This window comes from Pinus tabuliformis, chromosome 2_2 (genome assembly GCF_031772625.1).
Source record: "Pinus tabuliformis cultivar Carrire ecotype Pingquan chromosome 2_2, CPIR1, whole genome shotgun sequence".
Lineage (NCBI taxonomy): Eukaryota > Viridiplantae > Streptophyta > Pinopsida > Pinales > Pinaceae > Pinus > Pinus tabuliformis.
In genome coordinates, this window is record NC_142300.1 from 1,081,851,704 (window position 1) to 1,081,879,287 (window position 27,584).

General features: G+C 37.7%; 1 protein-coding gene across 1 annotated transcript; it reads right to left on the reverse strand.

Moving 5' to 3' along the window:
* Positions 1-1,718: 1,718 nt before the first annotated feature.
* Positions 1,719-7,747, reverse strand: LOC149197142 (uncharacterized). The gene is made up of 6 exons (XM_089405752.1): positions 7,320-7,747; positions 5,051-5,123; positions 4,578-4,671; positions 2,774-2,890; positions 2,494-2,545; positions 1,719-2,357 (listed from the first exon to the last, which is right to left on the reverse strand). Exons 1-6 carry the CDS (start codon positions 7,350-7,352, stop codon positions 1,779-1,781), a joined length of 948 nt encoding a protein of 315 aa, XP_089261878.1. The 5' UTR covers positions 7,353-7,747; the 3' UTR covers positions 1,719-1,778.
* Positions 7,748-27,584: the final 19,837 nt, after the last annotated feature.

Genomic DNA, 27,584 nt, shown 5'->3' on the forward strand with positions numbered 1-27,584 from the left:
AACATTAAAGTATCAACCTTAAATTCAACCCAAAGTGGGTAATGAAAAACACAGTCTCCACATATGTATTCTCAATCTAGTTCAACAAGGGAAAAAAAGGAAATACTTCAACGTCATTACAACCTACTATTAACAATCATCACATTATATTGAAGCAAATAAAACCTCACTAGAGGTGAATGTGAGAATATTATACTTTGAATATTTTAGATGTAATATTCAAACGATTCCCAAGCTCCATGTTTTGACAATCATCGCATTTATGAAACTAATTCTTTTATGGATTAAACAAGCATTTTGAAAAGGCCGCAACATTAAAGTATCAACCTTAAATTCAACCCAAAGTGGGTAATGAAAAACACAGTCTCCACATATGTATTCTCAATCTAGTTCAACAAGGGAAAAAAAAAAAGAAATACTTCAACGTCATTACAATATACTATTAACCATCATCACATTATCTTGAAGCAAATAAAACTTCACTAGAGGTGAATGTGAGAAAATTATACTTTGAATACTTAGATGTAATATTCAAACGATTCCCAAGCTCCATGTTTTTGACAATCATCACATTTATCACATTAATTCTTTTATGGATTAAACAAGCATTTTGAAAAGGCCGCAACATTAAAGTATCGACCTTAAATTCAACCCAAAGTGGGTAATGAAAAACACAGTCTCCACATATGTATTCTCAATCTAGTTCAACAAGGGAAAAAAAGGAAATACGTCAACGTCATTACAACATACTATTAACAATCATCACATTATATTGAAGCAAATAAAACCTCATTAGAGGTGAATGTGAGAAAATTATAGTTTGAATACTTTAGATGTAATATTCAAATGATTCCCAAGCTTATGTTTTGACAATCATCGCATTACAGTGAACCAAATAAATGCCTCCCTAGAGGTGAATGTGTGAAAACTCTAATCATATTTTAAATACTCAAGGTCCAAGTTGTCATTATGGAAATGAGGTCTGAAAATTTCAACGTCACCATTGTGTTCCATCTCGCTCTAATCATATTTTAAATACTCGTGTTAGTCATAACAATCCCAAGCTTCTCATCTTAACTCATGGCCAACATATGCCACATATAGAATTGTATCACTAAGTCATAAATGAATTGTTAGGTAATTGAGGCACCTCAAAGGGAGAGGGTATGTAGATTAGAGAAATATGAATACTATCTAGTTATATCCATCTGCCAACGCCAATGTGAAGAAAAACAAATATCAATCTTTGCAATTATGTACACACATCAATTATATAATCATTATTCACTAACCCTCGAGTTATATATGCCTTATTGGTTTATGACGAGTATGGGGCTGAGTAGATATTGGGTAGAACTTATTAGGTTTATAACGACGGTTGGAATGGGGGAGATATTAGGTAAAACTTATTAGGTTTACCTAATAACTCCCTCAATTCCCATTCCCATTATGAGTATAAAGGTTAAGGTTGATTAAATGTTATTATTAAAATGGTTGGGTGTCAATTCTTCTTAGGAAAAATATTCAATAATTTCACCAGTGCTTAGCAATAGAATTTTAAATGTTGCACCATTGTTTCAAATCTCGCAAGAACTCAATTCCCATTATGAGTATAAAGGTTGATTAAATATTATTATTAAATGGTTGGGTGTCAATTCTTCTTAGGCAATAGATTCAATAATTTCACGAGAGTTAGTAGTAGAATTATTGGTCTCATATCTCAAAACTCTAATCAGAAATACCATTTGTGAAAAATGGGCTTCAACTTCCAAAGTACATTATCCATCATCATTGTCATAGTCATCCTCATCTTGATCGATGTTCCTATTTAAGTGCATTTGAAGGTGCAACTGATCTATATTTACATCAAACCCATTTGAATGAGACCAGTTAGGATAAATCTCTTCCTGTTTGAGATTGGATTGTGAAACTACAGCATCCAAATGTTTAACAGTAGGTTGTGAAACTTCAGCATCCAACTGATTAGAATTAGGTTGTGAAACTTCAGCATCCAACTGATTAACATTAGGTTGTGAAACTTCAGCATCCAACCGATTAACATTAGGTTGTGAACTTACAATATTCCCATCATCATCTAAGTCTAGATTGAGATCAAAATCTCTCATAAATTTGTCCGTGCAAACCAAAATCACTTTTTCTGTAGGCTTTCTTGCCTCCACAGTAACATCCGCACACCTATCTGAGGTCTCAGCCTGTTTATCGCTGCTACACTCAGGAGAAAAATCCAGGTCTTCATCTTCAAATTTTTCTGGCACAGCACTAGTTTTTCCACTTGATTTATTGCTTCCTGGCCCTCTGCCCCTTCCTCTTCCTCTTCTGTGCCCTCTCCCATTAACCTGATCAAAATACAACTAATATTTTAAAGATTTGTTGCCACAGAGCATTAATTAAACAATTCATCATGAACAGCTAGAAACAAATTATGTCACTGAATCCAGAATCCTGGAAAGAAAAGTCAGATTCTGTCCATACCATTCTAGCCCTCTTAAGTTCCCCTTCACTTTCATCTTCCTCTAAAGCTTTCCTGTAACACAAAATGGGAATACAATGTGTTCAAATACATTCTAACTTTCTGTTGCTGTACAAATTTGGAAACGGCATCAATAAATTTTTGTTCATTAATTGTCAAACAAAAATCAGCATGAATTTCATCTGTAGATTTAGAGCTGGGAATTCAATAGTGCAATTTTCCATGTGCCAGAAATGTTTAAGATTTCTTTTAAATATACAACGAACTTTGATCTGCAGTTACCTCCTCCTGATCCCATTTTTCCCTTCACCCAGGGAATCAGAGCTGCGCATATCTGGGACCTTATTTACTATTTCTCTTAGAAAGTCAAAAACATTGAACTTCTGCACACATTGTTTCCTGAAATCCAGAACGGTAGATATATGAGTACAAGAAGCAGAAAATTAAACGGAAATACATATCATTTTAAAATGGCACCTGCATTCATCATGCAAGCAAAATTAGTTTTGGAACGTTACAAATCCAGTGTCTACTTTTGTATTTTAATGTGAATTAAATTCCAATTTAAAGGGTGCCACTTAGTCCAAGACTCAAAAGGTGTGAATGGATTAGGCAATTTTAATTACAGAGTCCTGAATTCTAGATGACCTTGATGATGAATTCTCTATTGCATATGAAATCTGGTGAGTTTTATCATCATAATTTAATCCACGTAAGCTTGTTTTTTAAGAGAAGCATGGAATTACCTTGTTTTCAAAAAAGCCAGGGATAAAACTAGGCATATCTTGTTTTTATCAAAGCCAGGGTTAAATATAGGCATCCCTTGTTTTCAGGGAGGTGCACTGGGATATTTCTCAAGCACTGTTGAGATGACTGATTCAGCTGTAGTGATTATTTGCCATAAAAATATATGGCTGAAAGAAAATTTTAAATGTATATTTGCCATTTTATTAAATCCATAAGATGTTAAGGTCCGTAAAGAATGAAATTAAATAATCTACAGGTTTCCAAGTGTAGCCAATAGGAGTCAAAATTCCATCAAGTACAATGTTGAGTCACTGAATTTAAGATTCTCTGATCTATATAACAATGAAACAGTGAAAAGCAGATATCCTACAAAGAGTGATACAGCCATGGGCCAAAGGAGCAACCGGTCAATTCACAAGAGACCCGCCTAGCCATATCTACAACTACAAAATACTGATGAGGCCTGGAGGTGAAATCTAGTCTTGAAATTACAGGAGACAGATATTATCAACCAAGTTTTAGTTCTTAGAGGTTTACAAAAGCCACAAAAAGGAGAAAGAGAGACATCTTTCCTGTCATCCAAGTTGACAAATACTCTCATAAAGGTGGCTAACAGTGCCATCAAACTTTTGGACTCTTTTGTGTATGCAGCTACCAGATAGCACAGACCTATACTTGAAGGACAATGTCTAAAATATCTGGAGATATGATTAGGATCAAAGACCACTGTAAAAAATGATCTTCAGAATGTGACTGCCCTTTAGCTGTCACGTATTAAATGTTTCCAATATTGGACAAGCTTTCAAGCAAATACTTGCTACACAGAACTCCCTCATAAGCACTGCTGCAGTTTCAAGAAAAAAGCTGGCAGGCATGGTTTGTGATCAGATAGGCCATAAAATGATAAGAAATGGGTTGTGCCTATTTCCTAATAAAGTTATGAAAGGGTGAAAGCTACACAAAGCCTCAATTACTCTACGCTGAATTGAATTTTGTGAGACTAAGATAATTGGAGGGATAGTGTGGATCACATAACCAACTATTTAACGTATACCAAAGAATGAAAACCAATGCACGCTACCAGGTGGGGCCTTATAGGAAATAGAAACAATATTCACAATTTAGATTGAAGACTACAACAAAGTGATTGGTGAGATAAACTGCAGAACACTTTCCTTTGGTTTTCCTCATGCAGTACAAATTTGATTTAGTTCATGTCCATTTAACTAATCTTGCACTTTCAAGTTTCACTCAAAACAGCAATAAATGATTTCTGCTAGCCCCTTACTATGAGAGATTTTCTAAAGCATCTACTAGAATATTTGATATGAAATCTTACAGATGAGCAGCACTTATAGTCTTCGCTCCTCTCTGGAGGGTTATTTCACATGTTCTATCACAAAGTTTCTGTAAAAATAGCTCCAAAGCTTTTGCTGCAAAACAAAACAGTTAACAAAAGAAAAGATTAAGAACTTATAAGTTGATCTTTCCTTTTTTATATCAAAGAAAAACCTTGCAAGATCACCCATCTTCCCCTGAATATCCAATGGAGGGAGGGTCAACCACCAGCTATAAGAACAGCTGGTAACCCTGAGGAACTCAACCGGAATTTAACTTGTGACCTATGGCCTCCCCATTGGCAACATGCCATGGGTGGATGGTTCAACCGATTGAGCTAACCCCTGAGGCTAAGAGTTGACCTTTCCTGTGTGCATGCAATTCAAATTCAACATAAACACAATTGATATATAGTTTTGAAGAAAATGTGCTGAAGATTACGTTTATAACATATGAGGCATAAAGGTTACTTACATACTAGAAGTGGTACCGGCAATGCAATCCTACCAACATCTTCATCAGCTTGCATTATCTTTTTAATCCGTGTCTGCATGCAGATGAAAGTTCTTTAGGAAAACTCAAACCAACCCACACTAATATCCTTGCAGAAAAGTGTGCATGTAGAAACTAGTACTTCTCTTATGCTATATATCATAACACTATAGCTAATACGCAAAGCTATGACCAACTTTTCATTGACAGATTAATACTTTGAAGTATTCTCATTATAAGAAAATCAAAATTCAGGAAAACTAGAAACGACATTCTCACCACAAGCAATGCCTAAATGCCAAAAATATATTTTTTACAAGAAGAAATTTAGCAATGTAATATGTAACTCCTATTTTGTGCTGTAGGAAACCAATAAGGATGTGGTCATTATAATGCTAAGAATTCAGAGTCACATAATGCATAACCATCTGCAGCCTCAACGTGCACTGAATGGCTCATCCCCCTCTATTCTGTGTACAGCCATTCAATTTTCCTGTCTATGCCTAGAGTTAGGGTTTTATCCAGTAGACACAGAAAAACAGGCAGCACTGCAAAATGAAAGGAAATAGCCTACTGAACTGAATATATATGAATCTAAATCAATGGTAACAGGAGAAGGCGCATGTAGAAAATTTCATGGATGGTGCACGATATTGTCTTGGACTGTATTTGAGCAGAAGGCTTCATATGATTGAAACTAATGTTGATGGTAAATACTAAATTCCCATACAATTTACTTGTCCTGTTGAAGAATTCATTCTCCCAACCCCTCTCTAAAGTCAACTTAGCTATACTTCAGAAAAAACGCTGTGTTTGCTAACTACATACTCACGAGTATGGACAATTAGAGGAAGGGCAGTGCAGTATATTGAATTTGGACCATGAATCTTAAACAACTTTATGTGGGGGACTGTGATCGTTTGTCAGTTTCTCCACAATATTAGGATTTTCAATCACTTTGATCTCATAGTACAATATTAGGAACAAGCTATTTTTCAAGCTAGATCCATCAAATTTCAAAAGGACTCGTACCTAATAAGAAAAAGAAGCAAATAAACAAAATCCTTCTATCTACAAATGTACGGGTAATTTATTTCCCTGTACACTTTGAGGTCATATTCTCTATTCCTAAGGAAGTTCTTCAAGTCAAAAGTTAAAACTCTCCAACACTAGAACCAATACAAAGCACTGGTGCACGACTCCTTACGACCTTGATCCAGAATCTCGTAACCTCGATCCAAAGTCTGATATAAAATAGACACAGAACCAACAAAAACCTACTGTACTAAACAAAACGAGAAATATGAAGAACAAATTATCACTTTAAGACCTAAGATCCGGATCCAGAGAAAAGCTTAGGTTATCTGTGTGATCTTCTAAGAACATTGAACCAGAGAAACTATGGCGTCAGAGTTAAAAATTGAGTAAAATAAACAGAGTATACAAAACCCTACTGCACTTGAACCAGAAAGAAAAATCCTTATAGAGATTAACTGAACCCCTAGTCTAGGTTGAAGTTGCGATAATTTTGTATTTTCACCAATTAGCTTTGTAAATTTTCAAGAACAAATTGAAATCAAATGAAAAGAGGAAAGAAAAGAAATGAGAGCACACGATATTAGAAAATAACTTTCAAAAACTTAAATTTAAATTTACAACCATTTATAAAAACAGGCCCTGCAAAACCCCACCGAACTTAGGAAAACCAAAAAATATAAAGAACAAAATACCACTTTGAGACATTAAAATCTTGTTCGAGACACAAATCTAGTTTATTTTCGTAATTTTCTGAAGACTTTAAACAACAGATTGAAGAGGATGTAAGGAAAAACAGAATAGATTTAACCCCCCACCCCACCAAAAATATAACCGCCAAAGTTAAAATTTTAAGTACTTGACAAGGAGCATATAAAACCCTGCTGCACTCTACAGCCAGAGAGAAATACTAACAGACCTTAATACAAACACTATGCTATGTTATTATAATCTTGTTCGAGACACAAATCTAGTTTATCTTCGTAATTTTCTGAAGACTTTAAACAACAGATTGAAGACTATGCTATGTTCTTATTGCAGCAGTTTTAGCAATTTTAACCCAATCTTAGTGAAATTTTAAATTTCTTCAATCTCAATTTCAAATATTAGAAGAGTTTCAATTGATTTTTTTAAGATCAGATATCTTAAAATAAATTAAAGAAAAATTAATAGAAACGAAGGCAATAAAGCAGAAGATCTTAGAGACAGTCCCTACCGCAGGAATGCGGGTATCGAGCTTCTTCCTCATGGTGACCCTACGCTTCGAGGGACTGATATTTCGTATTATCCGCGGAAAAAAACAGAAGATAAAATCCAAATCACCGCGATCTTCTAACGCGTTTTGGCATACTAAAGAGGAACGACAGTGCGTGAGATTCGAACCCTGGAACTCTGAACTGTCCCCCGCAAACAGAGCATAACCACCCCGGGAAAATATTGATGGATACGGAAACCAGAATCCGGTTTTCTGAGATGATGAGACCGCTACAGAATACCACTTTTAACGTCGAATACGGCATGCAATGATAGCCCAAATCCATCCCTGAAATCAAGGAATAAACCCTCTTAGAGTTGAGCCCCTACCCTTGACCATGGTTAGCTTCGCTGCGGTTGGGACGGGTTATGGATTTCTACGTGGGTTGACTCTAGAGTCTTGGACACGTTTTTATGGAAAGGAGTTGCTAAGTTTAGCAAAGTGTTTTAATAATGCAAAGTTTTACCTAATGTAGTTATGACATCCCTATCCTATGCACTTTGTCCCATTTGGAAAGATTGTAGAGTTACCTATAATTGGTGGCATCTCTCCATCGCTCATAATAGCAAAGTGTATAGTTATGTTAAAGTAGTCCCCACAGGGAAGGTTCCCATCCTTGGGAAGGTTCCAAACACCTAGTACATATCGAGAATGACTCTATTATCACTTTAAATTATTGGTAAAATTATTTTTTCAATTATTTTTATTTTATTAATTATGACATTTGATATTTATTTATTTAAGTTTGGGGATGAATATCAATTTTGATGTCAGTTTTTCGGATTAATTATATCATTAGGATTTGGTCGGGAATGTGGTTCATTCTCAAGACAAGGTGAGAAATCAGTGGAGTTAGTATTTGGAAATGGAGTTGTCTATAATGCGACTTTTTGGAGATTCCTGTGACGGAATCCGGGGAAGAAATTGAGGTTAAATCTTGATTTTTTGCAGTTAAAATGGTTTTTTAACTACATATTTGGACTCAGCACCCTCGAAAACCCCTAGGACGGTTTCATTGTGCAGAAACTAGCTATCAAACTTGCGATTCCAATAAATTCCTGCCGGATTTCGACCGGAAAAACCCGGAAAGGCTTTCAAAAAATCACGTTATAGACAACTGCTTTGGAAATTAGCCCTTGGGTAATTTGCTAAATTGTCTAATAATTTAGTTGTTATTTAATAAATAAATATTATGTTTCGATATTATAAATTGATAATATTAAATTTAGTTAGAAAATAGTTGTTGTGTGATAAATAAATATTAAATCTCGATATTATAAATGGAATAATAGTTTTAATATTATATTAAATATTGTAATAATATTGTTAATGAGGGTAGTTGGAAAATAGCTATTGTGTGATAAATAAATATTAAATCTCAATATTATAACTGGAATAATATTTTTTTTATATTATATTAAATATTGTAATAATATTGTTAGTTAAGGTTTGACTCATTGTTATGAAGCCCTAACTAACAATATTATTACAATATTTAATATAATATTAAAAGTATTAGTCCAGCTATAATATCGAGATTTAATATTTATTTATCACACAACAACTATTTTCCAACTAAATTTAATATTATCAATTTATAATATCAAAACATAATATTTATTTTTATTTTTTCCTAAGTAAGACTAAATCTATTATAGATACACAAAATAGTGTTACAAGGAGGCGTTGGCCTCTGCAGAAACTGTCTCAGAGAAATTACTGTGTGTTATCAAACAGTGACTGAAAAATTAGACTGCCCACGCGGGGAAACCAGTCCAAAGAAGGAGAAAGTTGCCCACGCAAGGGAAACCAGCTTATAATAATCATGTTTAAGAGTTTTCCAGCAAAACAAAACCCAAAAAAAAACCACGTAGCAGAGGACCTAATGACCAGGAACCTGACCACAAAAAAAACCACAAAAAGACCAAAGAGGCCCTGATGACTAGGCACCCGGAAAGAGAAATGAAGCTTGCTAGGTGTCAGCAGGTGGCGGTGTCTCCTCCGCAATGGGACACCCATAGGCATAAGGGTTGTCGTCGTCGTCGGTATGCTGTTGGCCACTGGTCGTGGCATCCCGCTTCTCGTTGTCGCCTTCCCTTGACCATCAGGTGCCTTACTCTTCTTGTGCAAAGCTTCTGGGCTGGAGCGAGTGGCTTCCGTTCTATTCTGGCCAGTTCCGCCAGCTTCCATTTTGTTCCAAGCTGTTCTAGGCTGGTCCACCTGCGAGTTGTCCCACCTGCTATCGCCCGTCCTGTTCTGAGTGATGTTGGCCAGGGTAATGGTGCATTGAGGCTCCTCCCTAAAGGTAACAAAGATAGTGGCAATTATATAGGGGCGGTCCAGGGTGCACCTGAAATGGAATTGGGTGGAGTGCGAGGGGTTCAACATTGGCTCGGTGTCGGTTTGAGGGTACTGGGTTTCCTCCAAATGCCTTTGGCCAGCTCTTTGGGCATGCACTCTTCCACTTCGAGTGTTGGGATAGTGACCCCTGCTTTGAGAAGCGGTTGAAGGCAAGGATGAATCCGCCTGAGTCGAGTTAGATGGGGACTACGAGGGAGGGCAAATTGCTCTCCCTCAACTGCTTCCCCGACGACTTCTCATTCTATGCCGAAGGCGGGGCATATTGACAAGGTGAATTATAGTGCTCTGGGAGCTTGGAGGGGTTGGAAATGGGGTAGAGTGGCTTGAGAAGACAGATGAGTGAGGAAAATGGGTGCCAGTGGCGGAATTGATGCCTGGAACAACAATTTTGTAATAGCAGAGCGGGTTATGGGAGAAATGGGCAGAGAATGTTATGAAACCAGCTCAAGAAAAGATAGAAAAGATAAATCCACGCCTTAGAATTCAGCCTCTTCGAGGGGGCAACCTCCTTTACATTACATAAATGAACAATTCTTGGATGATACAAATGACAAAACCTCCTTTCTATATATAGGAGTCTAAGGAGTCACAATATAATCCAGCCGACCTAACAATAATAATATAAAGCCACAAAAATAACAATAGAGGGATTCTATGGGGCACAGAAATAACAATATGGGGGTAATAGGGGCACAACAATATAAATAGGGGGTATAACTACAATAGTAATGGGGTAATCACTAGTATTATAGGGACCCAACATGCCCCTCTCCTTCAAAAAAGTGTTGTCCTCAACGCTTGAGCAGTTCTGGATACTTCTGCATAAAATTCTCATCCTCCCATGTGGAATCTTCAGCGGATAAGTTCTTCCACTTGATAAGATACTCTGAAATTGATCGATTTCGTAGCTGTCGAGTTCTTGTTTCTGTGATTGCTTCCGGTTCCAATATAATTTTTCCTTCCTCGTCAAGTTCTGGCAATATTGTTTGAATTGGGAGCTTGTCACCTATAACCTTCTTTAAACATGAAACATGGAAAACTGGGTGCAATCGAGAAGCTGCAGGAAGCTCCAATTTGTATGCCATAGTACCAATCTTTTCCAACACCTTGTACGGACCATAATACTTTGGTGATAATTTATTATCCTTCTTAGCTTGCTTTAGGGACATTTGCTTATATGGTTGTAGCCGTAGGAATACCCAATCACCTACATCAAAACTTCTTTCACTGCGATGTTGATCTGCCTGTTGTTTCATTCTATTTTGTGCCAACACGAGGTTATCCTTTAAGAGTTGGAGGACTTGTTGTTGATGTTCGATGTGATGTTCCACTGCCTGAACCTTAGAATTTTCTCTTAAATATGATGTGATGGATGGTGGTTGATACCCATAAAGTGCCATAAATGGGGTCATTTTTGTTGCTGTATGGAAGGAAGTGTTATACCACCATTCAGCCAGAGGCAACCATTTGACCCATTGTGTCTGTTTATCAGATACAAAGCAACGAAGATATCCTTCCAAACATTTGTTTACTATCTCAGTTTGCCCATCAGATTGAGGATGATAAGATGAGCTATGAGCTAACTGAGTACCAAGACAAGAAAATAATTCTGTCCAAAAATTTCCAGTGAAAATGGGATCTCTGTCACTTACAATAATCTTTGGGTTTCCATGTAGCTTTTGAACTGTTTCCATAAATGCAGTAGAAACTGTACTGGCTTTAAATGGATGTGATAATGCACAAAAGTGTGCATACTTGGTAAGTCTGTCAACTACCACCATGATGACACTCTTTCCCTCAGACTTGGGTAAACCTGTGATAAAATCCATTGAAACCTCCTCCCAACGTTGGCTTGGAATGGATAAAGGTTGTAATAGACCTGGTGTCTTAATTGTTTCAACTTTATTTTGTTGGCAAACCAAACATTCCGCCACAAACTTTTGAATATCTGATTTAAGGCCATCCCAAAAAAATTCCTTCTTAACCCTGTGGTAAGTTTTTAAAAATCCTGAGTGCCCTCCTAAGGGAGAAGTGTGCAATTCCATAAGAATCTTTTGTTTTAGCTGGGAATTCTTACAGAGGTATAAGCGATCTTTGTACCATAACGAATCATTTTGCCAGCTAAATGTATCAGAAGTACTGGAATCTTGTTGTAGCTTTTGAATAAGTGCCCACACTTCTTCGTCATTCTTCCATTCCTCCCTTGCTTCGTTTATCCAATCTGGTTGGATAATAGAAATGGCACACAACAATGCTTCCACATCCTCATCCTTTCTTGAGAGTGCATCTGCCACCACATTTTGCTTCCCTTTTTATGATTTCAAAGTCATAACCCAACATCTTTGTGACCCACTTTTGTTGCTCTTCAGAGGATAATCTTTGTTCTAAAAAGTATTTAAGGCTATCATGATCCGTTTTTACCTTGAAGTGTCTTCCCATTAGGTAGGGTCGCCATTTCTTAAGTGCATGGAGTATTGCCAACATTTCCTTCTCATAAATAGCTTTGTTTAAAAACTTTCCCTTGATTGGACGACTTTCAAAAGCAATGGGTCTTTCATCTTGCATTAGAACAGCACCAATTCCATTTCCTGAAGCATCACATTCCACAATAAAGGTTTTTGTGAAGTCCGGTGTAGCTAAGACCGGTGCTTGGCACATTGCCTCTTTAAGATGTTCAAAGGCCTTTGTTGCTTCCGAAGTCCATGAAAATGAATCTTTCTTCAATAATGTTGTTAGAGGTGCTGCTATTCTCCCATAATTCTTAACAAACTTGCGATAATACCCTGTCAACCCAAGAAATCCTCGCAGATGCTTTATGGATGTGGGGATTTTCCATTCCTTAATGGCTTTAATTTTGCTAGGGTCTACCTTAACTCCTTCATGAGATACAATATGACCCAAATATTCCACCTCCTGGACTCCAAAGAAACATTTGGATCTTTTTGCATATAATTGTTTCTCCTCCAATAGTTGTAGCACCCTGTCAACATGTTCAACATGATCCTTCCAAGACTTGCTGTAGATTAGTATATCATCAAAAAATACTAACACAAATTTTCTAAGGAATGGTTTGAAAATTGAATTCATCAAACCTTGAAATGTTGAAGGTGCATTGGTAAGGCCAAAAGGCATGACCAAAAATTCATAATGACCCTCATGAGTTCTAAATGCTGTTTTCGGAATGTCTTCAATCTTCATTCTGATTTGATGATATCCCGAACGAAGATCCAACTTGGTGAAGTAAATTGATCCATGCAATTCATCCAGTAATTCATCAATAACAGGAATGGGGAACTTATCTTTAATAGTGAGCTTGTTGAGCTCCCTATAATCTGGACACATGCGCCATGATCCATCCTTCTTGTGCACCAATACTACTGGAGCTGAGAAAGAACTTTGACTCGGTTGAATTATACCAGCCTCTAGCATTTCTGCAACCATACGTTCAATTTCACTTTTTTGGACATATGGATATCTGTACGGCCTGATGTTTGGAGGAACACTTCCTGGAATCAGATGAATAGCATGATCATGATCACGCATAGGTGGGAGACCTTTGGGAGTCTCAAATACCTTGGAATGATTGTCCAGGACTTTTTGGAGATCTGGAGAAATAGATGATTCCAATGTGGAAACATCTAGCGAACATAATTGTGCAATTACACCTCTTTGCTCCTTTTTTAGAAGCTTTGTCATGCCATTAGAGCTGATTATCTTTCCTGGTTTCCCTGCAATACCCCTTAATTCAACTTCCTTTCCTTCCACAGAAAATTTCATGAAAAGTTCTTGAAAATTAAAAGCTATTGTACCCAAGGATTGTAGCCATTGGACTCCTAGTACAACATCAGCACCTCCCATTGGAATGGAAAGCATTGGGCTAGTCAATACATATTCTCCCATGGATAGCTTGATATTATGGCACTTTCCAGAACAATTTATTGTTCCTCCATTTGCAATCATCACTTGACACTCTGGTGCTGGATATAGGAAGCAATTCAATTCTTTTGCTACCCTACAATGAATAAAATTGTGGGTGCTTCCTGAATCAATCAACACTATTACCTTTTTCTTCTTGATTTGTCCTTCTATCTTGATGGTTTGAGGAGTGGTAATTCCCGCCAATGCATTACAAGATATGGTCGGATTTATTTGTTCTTCATCTAGGCTTTGTTCCTGGAATATATCCTCTTCTTTTGACCTTTCTTGCTCCTTTTCTTCTTCCTCTTCACAATCTATGTAGAATAATTTCTTCTCAGCACACTTATGACCTTTTGTGTATTTGCTATCACAATTGTAACAAAGCCCTTTTGCTCTTTTTTCTTCCAATTGTTGTGGTGTCAACCTTGTAGGTTGTGGAAGACTATGGGCAACAACACTTCCGTCTTTATAGTTGTGAATGGTATGCTTCCTAGTTGCCATAATTTTGCTTTCCATTTTTCTTGCTAACCTGAATGCCTTCTCTAATGAATCAGGTTCCCAAAGGCGCACATCATGTTGGATATTATCCTTTAAAGACCCTATGAACACATCAATCCTATGCTCCTCTGGAATATCTTTTACCCTTATGTTCAATTTTTGGAACTCCTCAATGTGCTCCATTATTGAACCCTTTTGTTTGAGACTTATCAATTGGCTAAAAAAAGTGTTGCTTTTTGTATCCTCATAATGTGCTATCAATTCTTCCGTAAAAATTGCCCAAGTGATAAATTGTTTACGAGAACAAAGCCATTGATACCATACAAACTGATTTGGTTCCAAATATAAAGTTGCCATACGTACCTTTTGTGTGTTTTGCACATTATTGAGATCGAAGAATTGCTCCATCTGTAATATCCATGTGGCGGGATCCTTGCCATCAAACTTCCTCATATCGATTTTTGGAACATGGTGAGTCTTCGATCCAACATTAGAGTCTATGGAATCATGATTAACATTTCTTTTGTTCTCATCATGAGTTTCCTTTACTACCTTTTCACCATTAGTGACCCTTTCTTGTAGCAACTTCTTCAATTCATCCATCTTATCATCCATGCCATCAATTTTAACGTCCATGCCATTCACCTTAGCTTCCATGCCATCCATCTTAGCTTCCATGCCCTTTATCTTAGATTCCACGCCATTTACCTTAGATTCCACGCCACTTATCTTAGCTTCTGTTAGCTTTTGTGAGCGTGACATTTGTTGCACTTGTTCTTGTAATTTTGATATATCATGTAGCATTTCTTCCTCTTCTTCATGAGTCATGCTAGAGCTTTCAGGTTCCTTACTAGGTGTTTGCATTTTCTTTCCTCGGGGCATCAGTTACCGATAATAATGTTTTACTATGCCCTTTGAATTCCGTTAAACCAAGCTTACACAAAAATTAAAAAAAAACTACACACCTTTTTTCACTTTATAGAAGCCTGATATTGAATCTGATGTATCTCTGTAATTTCGGATCATCCAATTCTGAAATTGCTACCTGTAGTAGCCTTCTGCGTCCTCTTTCCAATGCCACAAGTCTGAGCCAAATTGGATTCTCCAAGGAAGAGTTATGTGAAATCTCCCACAGTGACTTGCTTTTAGACTGGTTCAGTAGAGCGAACTTGTACGACGTGCCACGAGTCACTGTTTCAACCTTTGAATCTGAAACACACATACAAGAAACTACAGTCCGTCCTCTTTCTGTACCTTTTTACGAAATTTCAATCCGATCCTCAGAGAGAGAGTTATGACGATTTTCCCTAGGTCACCTGTTTTGAATGTAATTCAGGAGTCTGCAAAAAGGCCAACTTCCTCAGATCATATCTCCGAAAATATCGCGCGAAAAGCTCTGAAATTCAGACCCAAGGTTCAACGCCAATTCTTCTCAAATGGGTTTTTTTTTGCGACTTCTGAAACGTCACAGAAAAAAAGTTATAGCGAAAATTCCACGATGACCTGTTTGGAGCAGCGAAACCCTAGAATCCAAAGCTCTGATACCAAATGTTATGAAACCAGCTCAAGAAAAGATAGAAAAGATAAATCCACGCCTTAGAATTCAGCCTCTTCGAGGAGGCAACCTCCTTTACATTACATAAATGAACAATTCTTGGATGATACAAATGACAAAACCTCCTTTCTATATATAGGAGTCTAAGGAGTCACAATATAATCCAGCCGACCTAACAATAATAATATAAAGCCACAAAAATAACAATAGAGGGATTCTATGGGGCACAGAAATAACAATATGGGGGTAATAGGGGCACAACAATATAAATAGGGGGTATAACTACAATAGTAATGGGGTAATCACTAGTATTATAGGGACCCAATAGAGAAGCTGACATTGTCACCTCGTAGTTGTTCTAGAGCTTGGATGAGCTACTGTAGGAGAGCAATTGTAGGTGAGAGGAGGCAGAGCAAGGGGAGGTCGCGGGTTATTCTCCATCTTAAGGTCTAGAACCAGAAGTAGGTGGCCTTGGCTCTCTCCCTCCAATAATGGTTTTCTTCTTTCTAGCTTCATTAAAACGCCATTAATAATGGCGGTGGGCGTCTCGTTGGCAGTGCAGGAGGCCATGTGGCCATACCACTTGCCCACCCGAATGGTCAACGCGGTGACGACGCTATTAATCACCCGCATCCAGGGATAATATTTATTTATTACATAACAACTAAATTATTAAACAATTTAATAAATTACCTAACGGCTAATTTCCAACAACTAACTCTAAGCAGTGATGCATCCTTGCTATTTATTCCCTCCATCTACTGATTTCTCACCTTGTCCTAAGGATGAACCACATTAGCTGACCTTGTCCTAAGGATGAAACACATTAACTGGTTCGAAACCGCGACCAAATCCTAACGATGTGAAAAATCTGAAAGACTGATATCAACATTATGGATCACAAAAGTCTTAGATCTAACATGAATATTAATTATTTAGTCATTAGTATATATAAGTGGTGTAAAAGTAAATTTAATTAAAATTTATTTTATTTTTAAATATTTAATATATATTTGAGTGGGTTTAATAGTTAATAATATGTGTTTTTCATTTGAGTGGGTTTAATAGTTAATGATATGCATTTATTTTTTGTAAGAGATCATAAGGTAGAGCATGTGAACCTTTGTAAATTTTAGTAATTAAATTCTTATACAAAACTTGGTTGTGACTTTATCATATTATGAAATCTTAGATATATTATAATAGCCTAAAGAGTATAACATTTTTCATGACAAAGTTGACTTAGTTTGGAAGGAATTTGTCACATATACACACAATGAGTAACATCTTGATCATCTTATATTATTAGCTCATTATTGAGGGGGATGGAAAAAGACACATAAGTCTTGTGGGTTTTTGAAGGAGCACCTCAGTGTCAAATTGCTTCTATAGAAAGCTCAAGCTCTACACATGGTTTAAGCTCATTGCGTTCTATTATTGAGATTTTCTCAACTTCAAATATTAAAGAGAGGGCATGATGGCTTAATGATTTAGAGAAAACAAGAAACTAATATAGCCTCTACTAAGGTCCAAGTTGTAATGTACTCATTTCCCTTTGGGGCCTTATTGAGGGAGTGGGTCATTTATCTTTTCCATTATTTGTGAGCCTTTGAGGTCCATTACCTCCATTACATTTGAATGTATCCTTGATGTGTGGGTTGTAGACACATAATTCCCTTCCACATTTGAATAAGGCTATCATCAAATAAGAGCTAGAGAGCCTCCCCTCTCCTTCAAACAAAACACACGGAACCTCATCCGAAAATACACCCATTTGAATTCCCACACAAACCATTAGCCACATTCAAAGGTTTTGCTTGATAATCCATCAGACTTCTTCAAAACATTCACCTCTCAAACTTTCATGATAGGTCATCAAATCTACTTTGAAGATCAGAATCAAGCAACAACTTTTGAATTGCCTTGGCAAAATGAAATGCCAAATTCAAAAAGGATCTTTTAAAATTCCTCACTATGCCATTAGGTGATTTTGAAAAGATAAATTCTGAAATTCCCTAATAAGTCATTGAGTGATTACAAAAACGCAATTTTTGAAATGCCCTAATAGGCCATAAGGTGATTTTGAAAAGATGGCTTTTGTAATTGGCCCAATAGGTTATTGAGTGATATATATATATATATATATATATATATATATATATATCAAAATGACTCAAATATGCCATTAGGTGATTTGGGAAGACAACTTTTGAAAATCCTCGCTAAGTCATTGGGCTAGTTTGAAAAAAAAAATTGAAGGCATTGATAGGCCATCAAGCCATCTAAAAAGATGAACTGCCCCAATAGCTATTAAGTACATATGAAAAGATAATGATCTAAAATGCTCCGATATACCTCATTAAAATATGCCAACAAGTTTCATTAAAAGATGTCATCCCATTTTGAAATGATAAGGCAAAGGCCATTATTTGAAGGTAATATTTCAAATTTATAGAAAAAGGGGCTTTTGGGGCCATTTGAAGATGTAACTTGAATCTAAGGCAAAATGTTTCCAACCCCATTTGAAGGAATATTGTGAACATCCTCAAAGGCCTTGTACTCAAACAAAAGGCCTGCAAGCCCTAAATGACATTTGAATATAAAGGGTTTGGAAGCCCAATTGAAAGCTCTACTCCATATTAATGTTTGGTTTACAACCACACCAATATGCACAACCTATTTGAATTAGACCTGGTCCACAACATTAGCATATAATGCATCACATAGTGTCAAGGGCATAATATTGGAATAAGGAATTAATTGGGGGCGAAGGGGAGTGGGGGAAGGTTGAATAAGTAATTAGTGAGGTTCTTAAACTTTAGACTTAATTCTTAACTTTATTTCACTCTTGATAATTACTTGTGTGACCATTCTTAATACACTACATGCACAACCAAGTAAACCATTCACATGAACATATAATCCATCAATTGAACAACATGCACATATTGACACAAGTATTTTTACATGGAAACACAAAGGAAGAAAACCACAAATATGCTTGTTATTGTGATGTAATCTAAGCTCCTACTTAATTACATTAAGTTGTTTGCGAGCACCTACTCATAGGAGGCCCCAACCCCCTTAAGATAGCAAGCCACTGCTTTCCAAGAGGCATTAACCTCTTATGAATGCAGGCCACCACCTGTTGTAGCCAATTGCTCTGTTTTTCATACAATTTTCAAATTGAAAACAAAGGCCTATACAAAAGCATAAAGAAATATAAAACCTGATCAGTTGTTCCACACAACACTTTCTCCCCTGGTCTGTAATTCTTCTTTGCACTGCACTCTTCACTACTCAATCAACTCTAGTCTCGACCCTCCATTGCTCTACATAAATGTTAGCTCTTGGCACTAGTCACCCTTCAACTCACTCACCCACATACAATACCTTACACTCTTCACACTCCTCTCAATATTATGACTCACAACCATGTTGTATTTCCCCACACTACACAATTGCAATGTAATGCCTCCTCCCACATTTACCCAAATTCATGATCTTGCCAAGGTAAACATGAGACAAGTGTCACTATAACATGACCCGACATCCTAGTTCCAGTTAAGGAAGTGGGGCCTACAAACTGACCACAAACTAACATCCTACAGGGACTATAAATCACCCAGGAGCCGAAGAAACACCCCAGATAGTCAATCCCTGAGCTGGAACCTTGTTTCACTAACCTAGACCTACAACCTCACCCTTGACACTACTTGCATGTGGTTGTGAGCCTCCATCTGCACTCACAATCCTTTCTCCATGTGGTTATGACCCCAATTCTCTAGTTTTGTGCCTGCGGTCCCAGGATTTAAGCCACTTTTCTAGGCTAGTCTCCAGACCACTGCCCATAACTTCCTATAACTTTCTAGAATCGTATTTCTCATAATTATAATGCTAATCATTCAATATTGAAGGCAAAGCTTGACCTAGACTGCCTAGAACAAACTATACATTTCGTCAAACACATGGAAAACATGTAAGCTACAGGTCATGAGTGCATATCTGATCATAAGAGTTTGAGCTTCATCTGAGAACCACTAAGAAGGATCTATTCTCTCTCTATATAGCTGCAACAACACTTATTAGTCTATATGTTCATCAACCAATCATATATTCATCAAACATATCAAGAGCCATAGATAATACACATCATATAACCAAAAAATAACCAACATAGAAACCATGGAAACTCAACCATAATATCACCAACATAATGATCCAGATTTATGAAGGAATGAAATAAAATATAAATATAATAGAAAAACAGAGATACGATGAAAACAAAACTTCAAGTCATTAATAACAAAGTATTGAAAATTGTTTACATGCAGAATGGAAATAAACTAGCTCATACGATGGTAGCTTATCTCTGAGAAGAGATGTGGTGTCTACATGCCTTCTGAATTGTGTTACAATGAGGCTCGAAGACCTATTTATTATTGAGAAACAATAAAAAACCCTAAACATCCAAAAACCTAACCCTAGGAGATGAAGCACCAAAATTCTATGGGTCCCGTTGTTAGGATATTCCGACACATAGGAAATAGTTAAGTTCAACTTGGTCTAGTATAGAGTTAGGTAAAGTGTGTTTCTTTACCGTTGTACATTTTGTAACTTACAATCCGACGGTCACGATATGTAGTGATCCGACGGTTCACTCTCTCCTCGGTATTACCGACACTTGATCCGTGGCTTGACACCCGATTGGTCCATGAATTCTATTTAAAGCGCATGGAGGGTCATTGTTCGGGTAATCCGTGCATGAGAGAAGCTTATGTAAATTTTCATTCTTTGATTAATAAATTGCCTGTAGTAGCCACGTTGGCGCAGGCCGTGGATTGTTTCCCTCTTTGAGGGTTTTAACCACGTCAAAAATACTGGTGTATTGATCTGTGATCTGGTTGTGAGCGGTGTCCTTTTGGTGTTCTTTCTGAGGAACTTACCCTGTAAATTCCTACATGGTATCAGAGCTATTTGAGGGCCGCGTCCGTTGGTGATCCAAATCTGAAGCCGGTAGAACTGCATCCGACTGCCGTTTCCTAGATCTGCTGTTTCTGACTGCTTTCGGGCCGAGAGGACTGCTCTGTTGTGTTCAGAGCATCTGTTCCAGTGAGGAACCCCTTTCGTTTCACGCGAAAAGGTTTCCGGTAGCCCTAGCTGCGTCATTTTTAAGATCTGGAGGTATACAGTCTTTATTTGCAGTTTACTGTTATTTTCTCTCTGCTTATTTCGGTTTCGGTTTATTTAGCTTTTTTTTAACCGGATCTATACCTTTCATTTCTGCGTATGCTCTTTGCCCTGCGACTCTGTGCGATCTGGGCAAATCAGAAACAGAAAGGAAGGATTTTTCTCATGCGTATGCTCTTTTCCCTGCACCTTAGTGTGATCTCGGAAAATCAGAAACATTGAGAAAAATATTTAGTTTTTTGGCTAAAGCTAACTTTGAGCCGCAAGGTTCATTTTTGAAAATATCTAGTTTTTTGGCTAAAGCTAACTTCGAGCCATAAGGTTCGTTTTCTTTGCATTTCCGTGTTGTGTTTTGTGTTTTGTAGGGAAAAAGAGCTTTCTCAAGGCAAGCACGCAAACCAAGGCCCCCCCTCTCCCCCCTCTCTCTCTCTCTCTCCCTCTCTCTCTCCCCCTCTCCCTCTCCCTCTCCCTCTCTCTCTCTCAAATTTTTTGTATAGATCAATTGGTTCAAAGCTATTTTAAGAGAGTAGAGGTCTTGGGTTCAAGTCTCCATTTTGTGGGGGCGGATTTTTTCATTTCCGCACATTCGCGCACTTTGCCGGCAACTTCAACAGATTTTTTTTCAAAAAGCCATAACTTCTTCATCCGGAAGCCTTTTTCAGAGCCGTTTTTTTTAAAACAGCCTAATTTTTCGAGATCTATCCATTGGAACACTTACTTTCAGCATCTTCAGCTTCAATTTTTTTTAAAATGGAAATTACATGCTAAGTCATTCTTGACAGCACTAACTACTTCCAATGGATAGCCTACATGGAAGATTTACTTAGAAGTAAAGGTCTCTACAGAATAGCCACAGACCAAGAGAAGAAACCAAAAGATGAAGACAAGGATGCAAAATGGGAAAATAGACAAGATCAAGCACGTGGTTTGATAGGGATGTCTATTTCTCCTGATCTTCGATTCCATATTGCAGAACTTGAGACTCCTCATGAAGCATTGGAAAAAATCGCTAAAGTTTTTGGGATTAAAAATGAAATTAGAGCCCATCAACTTGAAAATGAGTTGCTTACTTTGGATCCTAATAATTTCTCTTGCATTGAAGATTTCTTGTCCAAATTCAAGACCCTTAGATATCTCTTGGAAGGTGTTAAGGTTAAGAAAGAAGATGGTAACCTTATTTATTCCATCCTTACTAAGTTGGGACCAGCCTACTCTGTATTTGTTTCCACTTTCCATTCTACAAGGGAAGCTTTCATTTGTCAAGGAAAAGACTACAAGGCCCCTTCCTTTGACTCCTTTTGTGATTCCTTAATAAGATAACAAGAAAAACTCTTACACCTTGGTCTTCTTAATCTTGGAAACTCTTCCAAGAAAGCGTTAGCCGCCCAACAACAACCAAATTCAAAGAATCCTAAGAAGTCATATCCTAAAAAGAATGGTCCTAAACCAAATAAGGGTCCTAAGCAAACTCAGCCTCAAAATGAAAGATCATTTCAGCAAAATGATAAGACCAATAAAAACAAATGGAAGAAGACTGATAGACATTGTAACTTTTGTAATCGAGATGGCCACTTAGAATCTAAATGCTTTAAGAAGATGGAAGCCTTGGAAGCCGCAATGAAGAAACATAACATCCATGTGGAGCATACTTCAACTTCAACTTCCGGAATGGCACTTTCTGCATGTCGTTGTCAATCATCTCAGTCTGGTTATGCATTAAATGTATCTTCTTCTTCTCCTTCTCATGAGTGGCTCATTGATTCTGGAGCCTCTTATCACATGGCCAAAAACCAAGCCATGTTTTCTTCTTTAAATGATTGTAACACCAAAAATATATATGTTGGTGATGATAGATCTCTTAATGTTGTAGGGACTGGAACTGTTCATCTAGACAATGGTCAGTTTAATGATGTATTATGTGTTCCAACCTTATCCTGCAACCTTCTATCTGTATATCAAATAACTCATTCAGGTGAAGGTAAAATTGTTGAATTTTCACCTCATGATGTTGTAATCAAGGATCTAAGAGATCCTAAACAGATTCTAGCTACTGGTATTGCTGATGATTCCACAAGGTTGTATAAGTTTCACAACTTTGGGTCATCAAATCTTCCCTCAGTATTTGTTGCTCATAATGATGAAGTGAGCAAACTTTGGCATGAGCGATTTTGTCACTTAAACTATCGCTCCCTTCAGCATCTATGTAAAGAAAATATGGTGACAGGTCTTCCTATGGTATCTTGCAGAGATGGTGTTTGTTCCGGATGTGTACTCGGAAAACATCATCGGGACAGTTTTGAAAAACGTGCCTCTTGGCACGCCTCAGCCCCTTTACAGCTTGTGCACAGTGATTTATGTGGTCCACTTCCTGTTGCTTCATTCTCTGGCTGCAAGTATTTCTTAACTTTCATTGATGATTTCTCCAGACGCACTTGGGTATACTTCTTAAAACTCAAGAGCGAAGTATTTAACACATTTTTGGCCTTCAAAGCCTTTGTTGAAAAACAATCTGGACATCAAATTCTTAAGCTAAGAACTGATAATGGTGGAGAATATGTTAAAAACACATTCATCAACTTTTTCACCGAAAATGGAATTCAAATGCAACATACTGTTCCATACACTCCACAACAAAATGGTGTAGCTGAAAGGAAAAATCGCACCTTAAAGGAAATGGCTAATTGTATGCTACAATCTAAAGGACTCAGTCTTAGTTTTTGGGCCGAAGCAATTAATTGTGCAAATTATATAATCAATCGCACTCCTACTAAGGTTCTAAAGAATATCACTCCAGAAGAAGCTTGGAGTTCCATTAAACCAGATGTAAGTCACTTTCGTGTTTTTGGAAGTGAAGCATGGGCCCATATTCCAGATGAAAAGCATAAAGCTTTAGAACCTAAGAGTGAGAAATGTACTTTTGTTGGATATTCTGAAGATGTAAAAGGTTATAGACTTATTCCATTTAAGTCCAAAAATGTTATCATTAGAAGAGATGTAAAATTTGATGAAAATAAATCGGCCTGCGAGCCTAGTCCGGCGGATGTGCCACCTCTTCCTATCTCTTCTACTTTTGACAACATTTCTTCTTCAGATGATGAAAGTGAGGATGACAATCCTCCCCCACCTTCTCAGGATCCTCAACTTCCAAGATGGGTCCGTGCTACTCGGGATGCAGCAGGTGATCTTGCCGGTGATCCTACAGATCAGCGACGTACACGTTCTCAGTTTGAAAGAGCCTCTTCTTTACTGGCTCAAGCTCCAGTAAATCATGATCCTGACACTTTTGCAGAAGCTTCAGGCCATCCACATTGGGAAGCAGCTATGAATGAAGAATATCATTCATTGTTGGCAAATGATACATGGGATCTTGTTCCTCTACCAAAGGGACGCAAACTTGTTAGATGTAAATGGGTTTACAGAACCAAGTATGGACCAGATGGGAAAGTTGATAAACATAAAGCTCGTCTTGTTGCTAAGGGCTTTTCACAGGTTGAAGGCATTGACTACACTGAAACCTTCTCCCCTGTTGCCAAAATGAACTCTATCCGCCTTGTTCTTTCCCTTGCTGCCTCTTTAAAATGGGAAGTCCATCAGATGGATGTTAAATCTGCCTTCTTGCATGGGGACTTGCATGAAGAAATCTATATGGAACAACCCATTGGCTTCATCCAAACAGACTCCAGCCTTGTATGTCGACTTAAGAAATCCCTTTATGGTCTCAAGCAAGCTCCTCGGGCTTGGTATGCCAAAATGGATAGCTTTCTTTTAGAATCTGGCTTTTCTAGGTGTTATTCTGACAATACTGTCTACACCAAGAAAGTGGGCAACTCTCTTATCATCCTTGTTCTTTATGTTGATGATCTTATTCTTACTGGTAGTGATCCCAACCTTATAAACCATGTGAAGTCCAGCCTTAAAAAGAAATTTGAAATGACAGACTTAGGACACTTACACTATTTTCTCGGTCTTCAAGTCTTGCAATCCAAGGAGGGTATTTCCCTTTCCCAGTCCAAGTATGCTTGTGATATTCTTCGTCATTTTCACATGGAAGACTGTAAGCCAACCCCTTCTCCCTTTCAGTCTGGAGTCAAACTTTCAGTCTCTTGTACTTTTCCTGAAGTTTATGCTACCTTATACCGTCAACTTGTAGGAAAACTCTTGTATTTAACCCATACTCGTCCTGACCTTTCCTTTGTTGTTGGCCTTGTTGCTCGTTTTATGCAAAACCCCCGTGAAAGTCATTGGAAAGTAGCTAAAAGAATACTTCGTTATGTTCGAGGTACAGTACAGTTTGGGATTCATTACAGTGCCAACGCAGCTCCTCTATTAGTTGGTTTCACTGATTCTGATTGGGCTAGCGACCCTGATGATCAGAAGTCTACTGCCGGTTATGTCTTCACTCTTGGTTCTGGACCTATTACATGGGCTTGTAAGAAACAGGCTGCCATTTCTCTTTCGTCAGCAGAAGCAGAGTATCGTGGTGCCGTGGAAGCTAGTAAGGAAGCCTTGTGGCTTCGTCAGATCCTATCAGAGTTTGGCTTTGAGCAGCAGCATCCAACCACACTTTGGTGTGATAATCAAAGTGCCATTCAGCTATGCAAAGATCCAGTCCAGCATCAGCGCAGCAAACACATTGAACTACACATGCACTTCATCAGAAAGCTCATTCATGACCATGTTCTTGAAGTGCAATATTGTTCAACAGATGATCAGGTTGCAGACATCTTCACAAAGGCTCTCACAGAGGCGAAGTTCACTAAACTTCGATATATGCTTGGAGTTCAGGAAGTTGTCACTAAGGGGGGATAGGCTCTAGTGCCTCCTTCCTTCTCCTATTGTGTCACATTTGTAAATCCTTCAATCCTATCCCAAGTTGTTCTTAAGGGGGGATGTTAGGATATTCCGACACATAGGAAATAGTTAAGTTCAACTTGGTCTAGTATAGAGTTAGGTAAAGTGTGTTTCTTTACCGTTGTACATTTTGTAACTTACAATCCGACGGTCACGATATGTAGTGATCCGACGGTTCACTCTCTCCTCGGTATTACCGACACTTGATCCGTGGCTTGACACCCGATTGGTCCATGAATTCTATTTAAAGCGCATGGAGGGTCATTGTTCGGGTAATCCGTGCATGAGAGAAGCTTATGTAAATTTTCATTCTTTGATTAATAAATTGCCTGTAGTAGCCACGTTGGCGCAGGCCGTGGACTGTTTCCCTCTTTGAGGGTTTTAACCACGTCAAAAATACTGGTGTATTGATCTGTGATCTGGTTGTGAGCGGTGTCCTTTTGGTGTTCTTTCTGAGGAACTTACCCTGTAAATTCCTACACCCGTTGGGGTAGATTAGTACATCAACTTCCCAGGGTAGTAACTTTGGCATACGATCTTTGTTTGATGCGTATGATAACTTGTTAGAAAGATCTATCCGATGAATAATTTTTTTAACTTTGAACTTATTCCATAAGCAATGGGTTTATCCGTTTTCCAAAAAAATGTCTCTTAGGGCCTCAAAACGGCTTCAGAAGTTCAGGACCTGAGAAACTGCCAAAAATAGAAAATTGTGCTACAATTAAGGAAACTAAAAGAAATAATGGTGGGGTTCCAAGTGGAATAGGCAGGTGGCCATCAATATTTGCTTGGATCACATAATCACTACAAACTACACAAATCATAGTAGGAAAACAACTCTTATTAATATATGAAAATACCAACCAAGTCAGGGACTTCCACATACTACAAGACCATAGATTGGGCTAAACCAAATATCTCTTTCAACTAATCACTCTTGTGTCATGTTCCAAGCATGAATGTGGAATATCATGGAATAAACCAAAAAAAAACCATCTCGAGCTTCCAAAGGCCAAACCACCTCAACCCTTCAACCACAATGATTCCACCTCTACGGTTTGAAAATCATTAAAATCAACCAGATCGGTCTCTACCCAAGCTGTCCAGGTCTCTAGGAACTAGTAACTCAACCCACAACCTTCCAAGGCTCCAGGTTGTTTGTCCAACCTGACTCCAGGGACTAGTAACTCAAAACACCAAGGTATCCAGAGAGTTTGTCCCAGCCTAGGCTCCAAGACTAGTAACTCAACCCACGTTGTTCTAGGGCTTCCAGAGTGTTTGTTCCAATTCATAACCATCGAGAACTTGAGCACCAATTAGAAAAAAACGAGTGGAAAAGAAACACAACACGATGGCTATCTATGAAATGGAAAAGAAAGGCTAAAACGATTGTTAATCTAGACAAATCTGCATGCCAATGACAACACATAACTTGAAAATCACATGCATATACCATGCATCTAGAAATCTCAAAGGAAATCACACATGCACCCTATTACCTGCAAAGCAATCCAGTTGTAGTTGTTGATCCAACTATTCCCTTGAATTTTCATGCTTTCCTTTGCCTTCTTTCTCCAATCCAAGTGAATGCTAAAGTGCTGCAAGCATGCCCCAAGAATGCTCCAAGGTTTCTCTTAGTGTGCAAGAGTGTGAGAGAATGAAATGAGAGCTCCAAAAATGAACTGACAAAAGTTGTGAAATGAACCTCATAAGATTTTTTATCATTGAGGCCTCTATTTTCTTCATTTTCTTTATTTTTTCCTCTAATTTTCCAAGCATGCAATTTTGTATCTCTTCACCTTCCTTTTCTCCTATTTTTCTTTATTTATCATAAATAAAATGCCAATTATTGC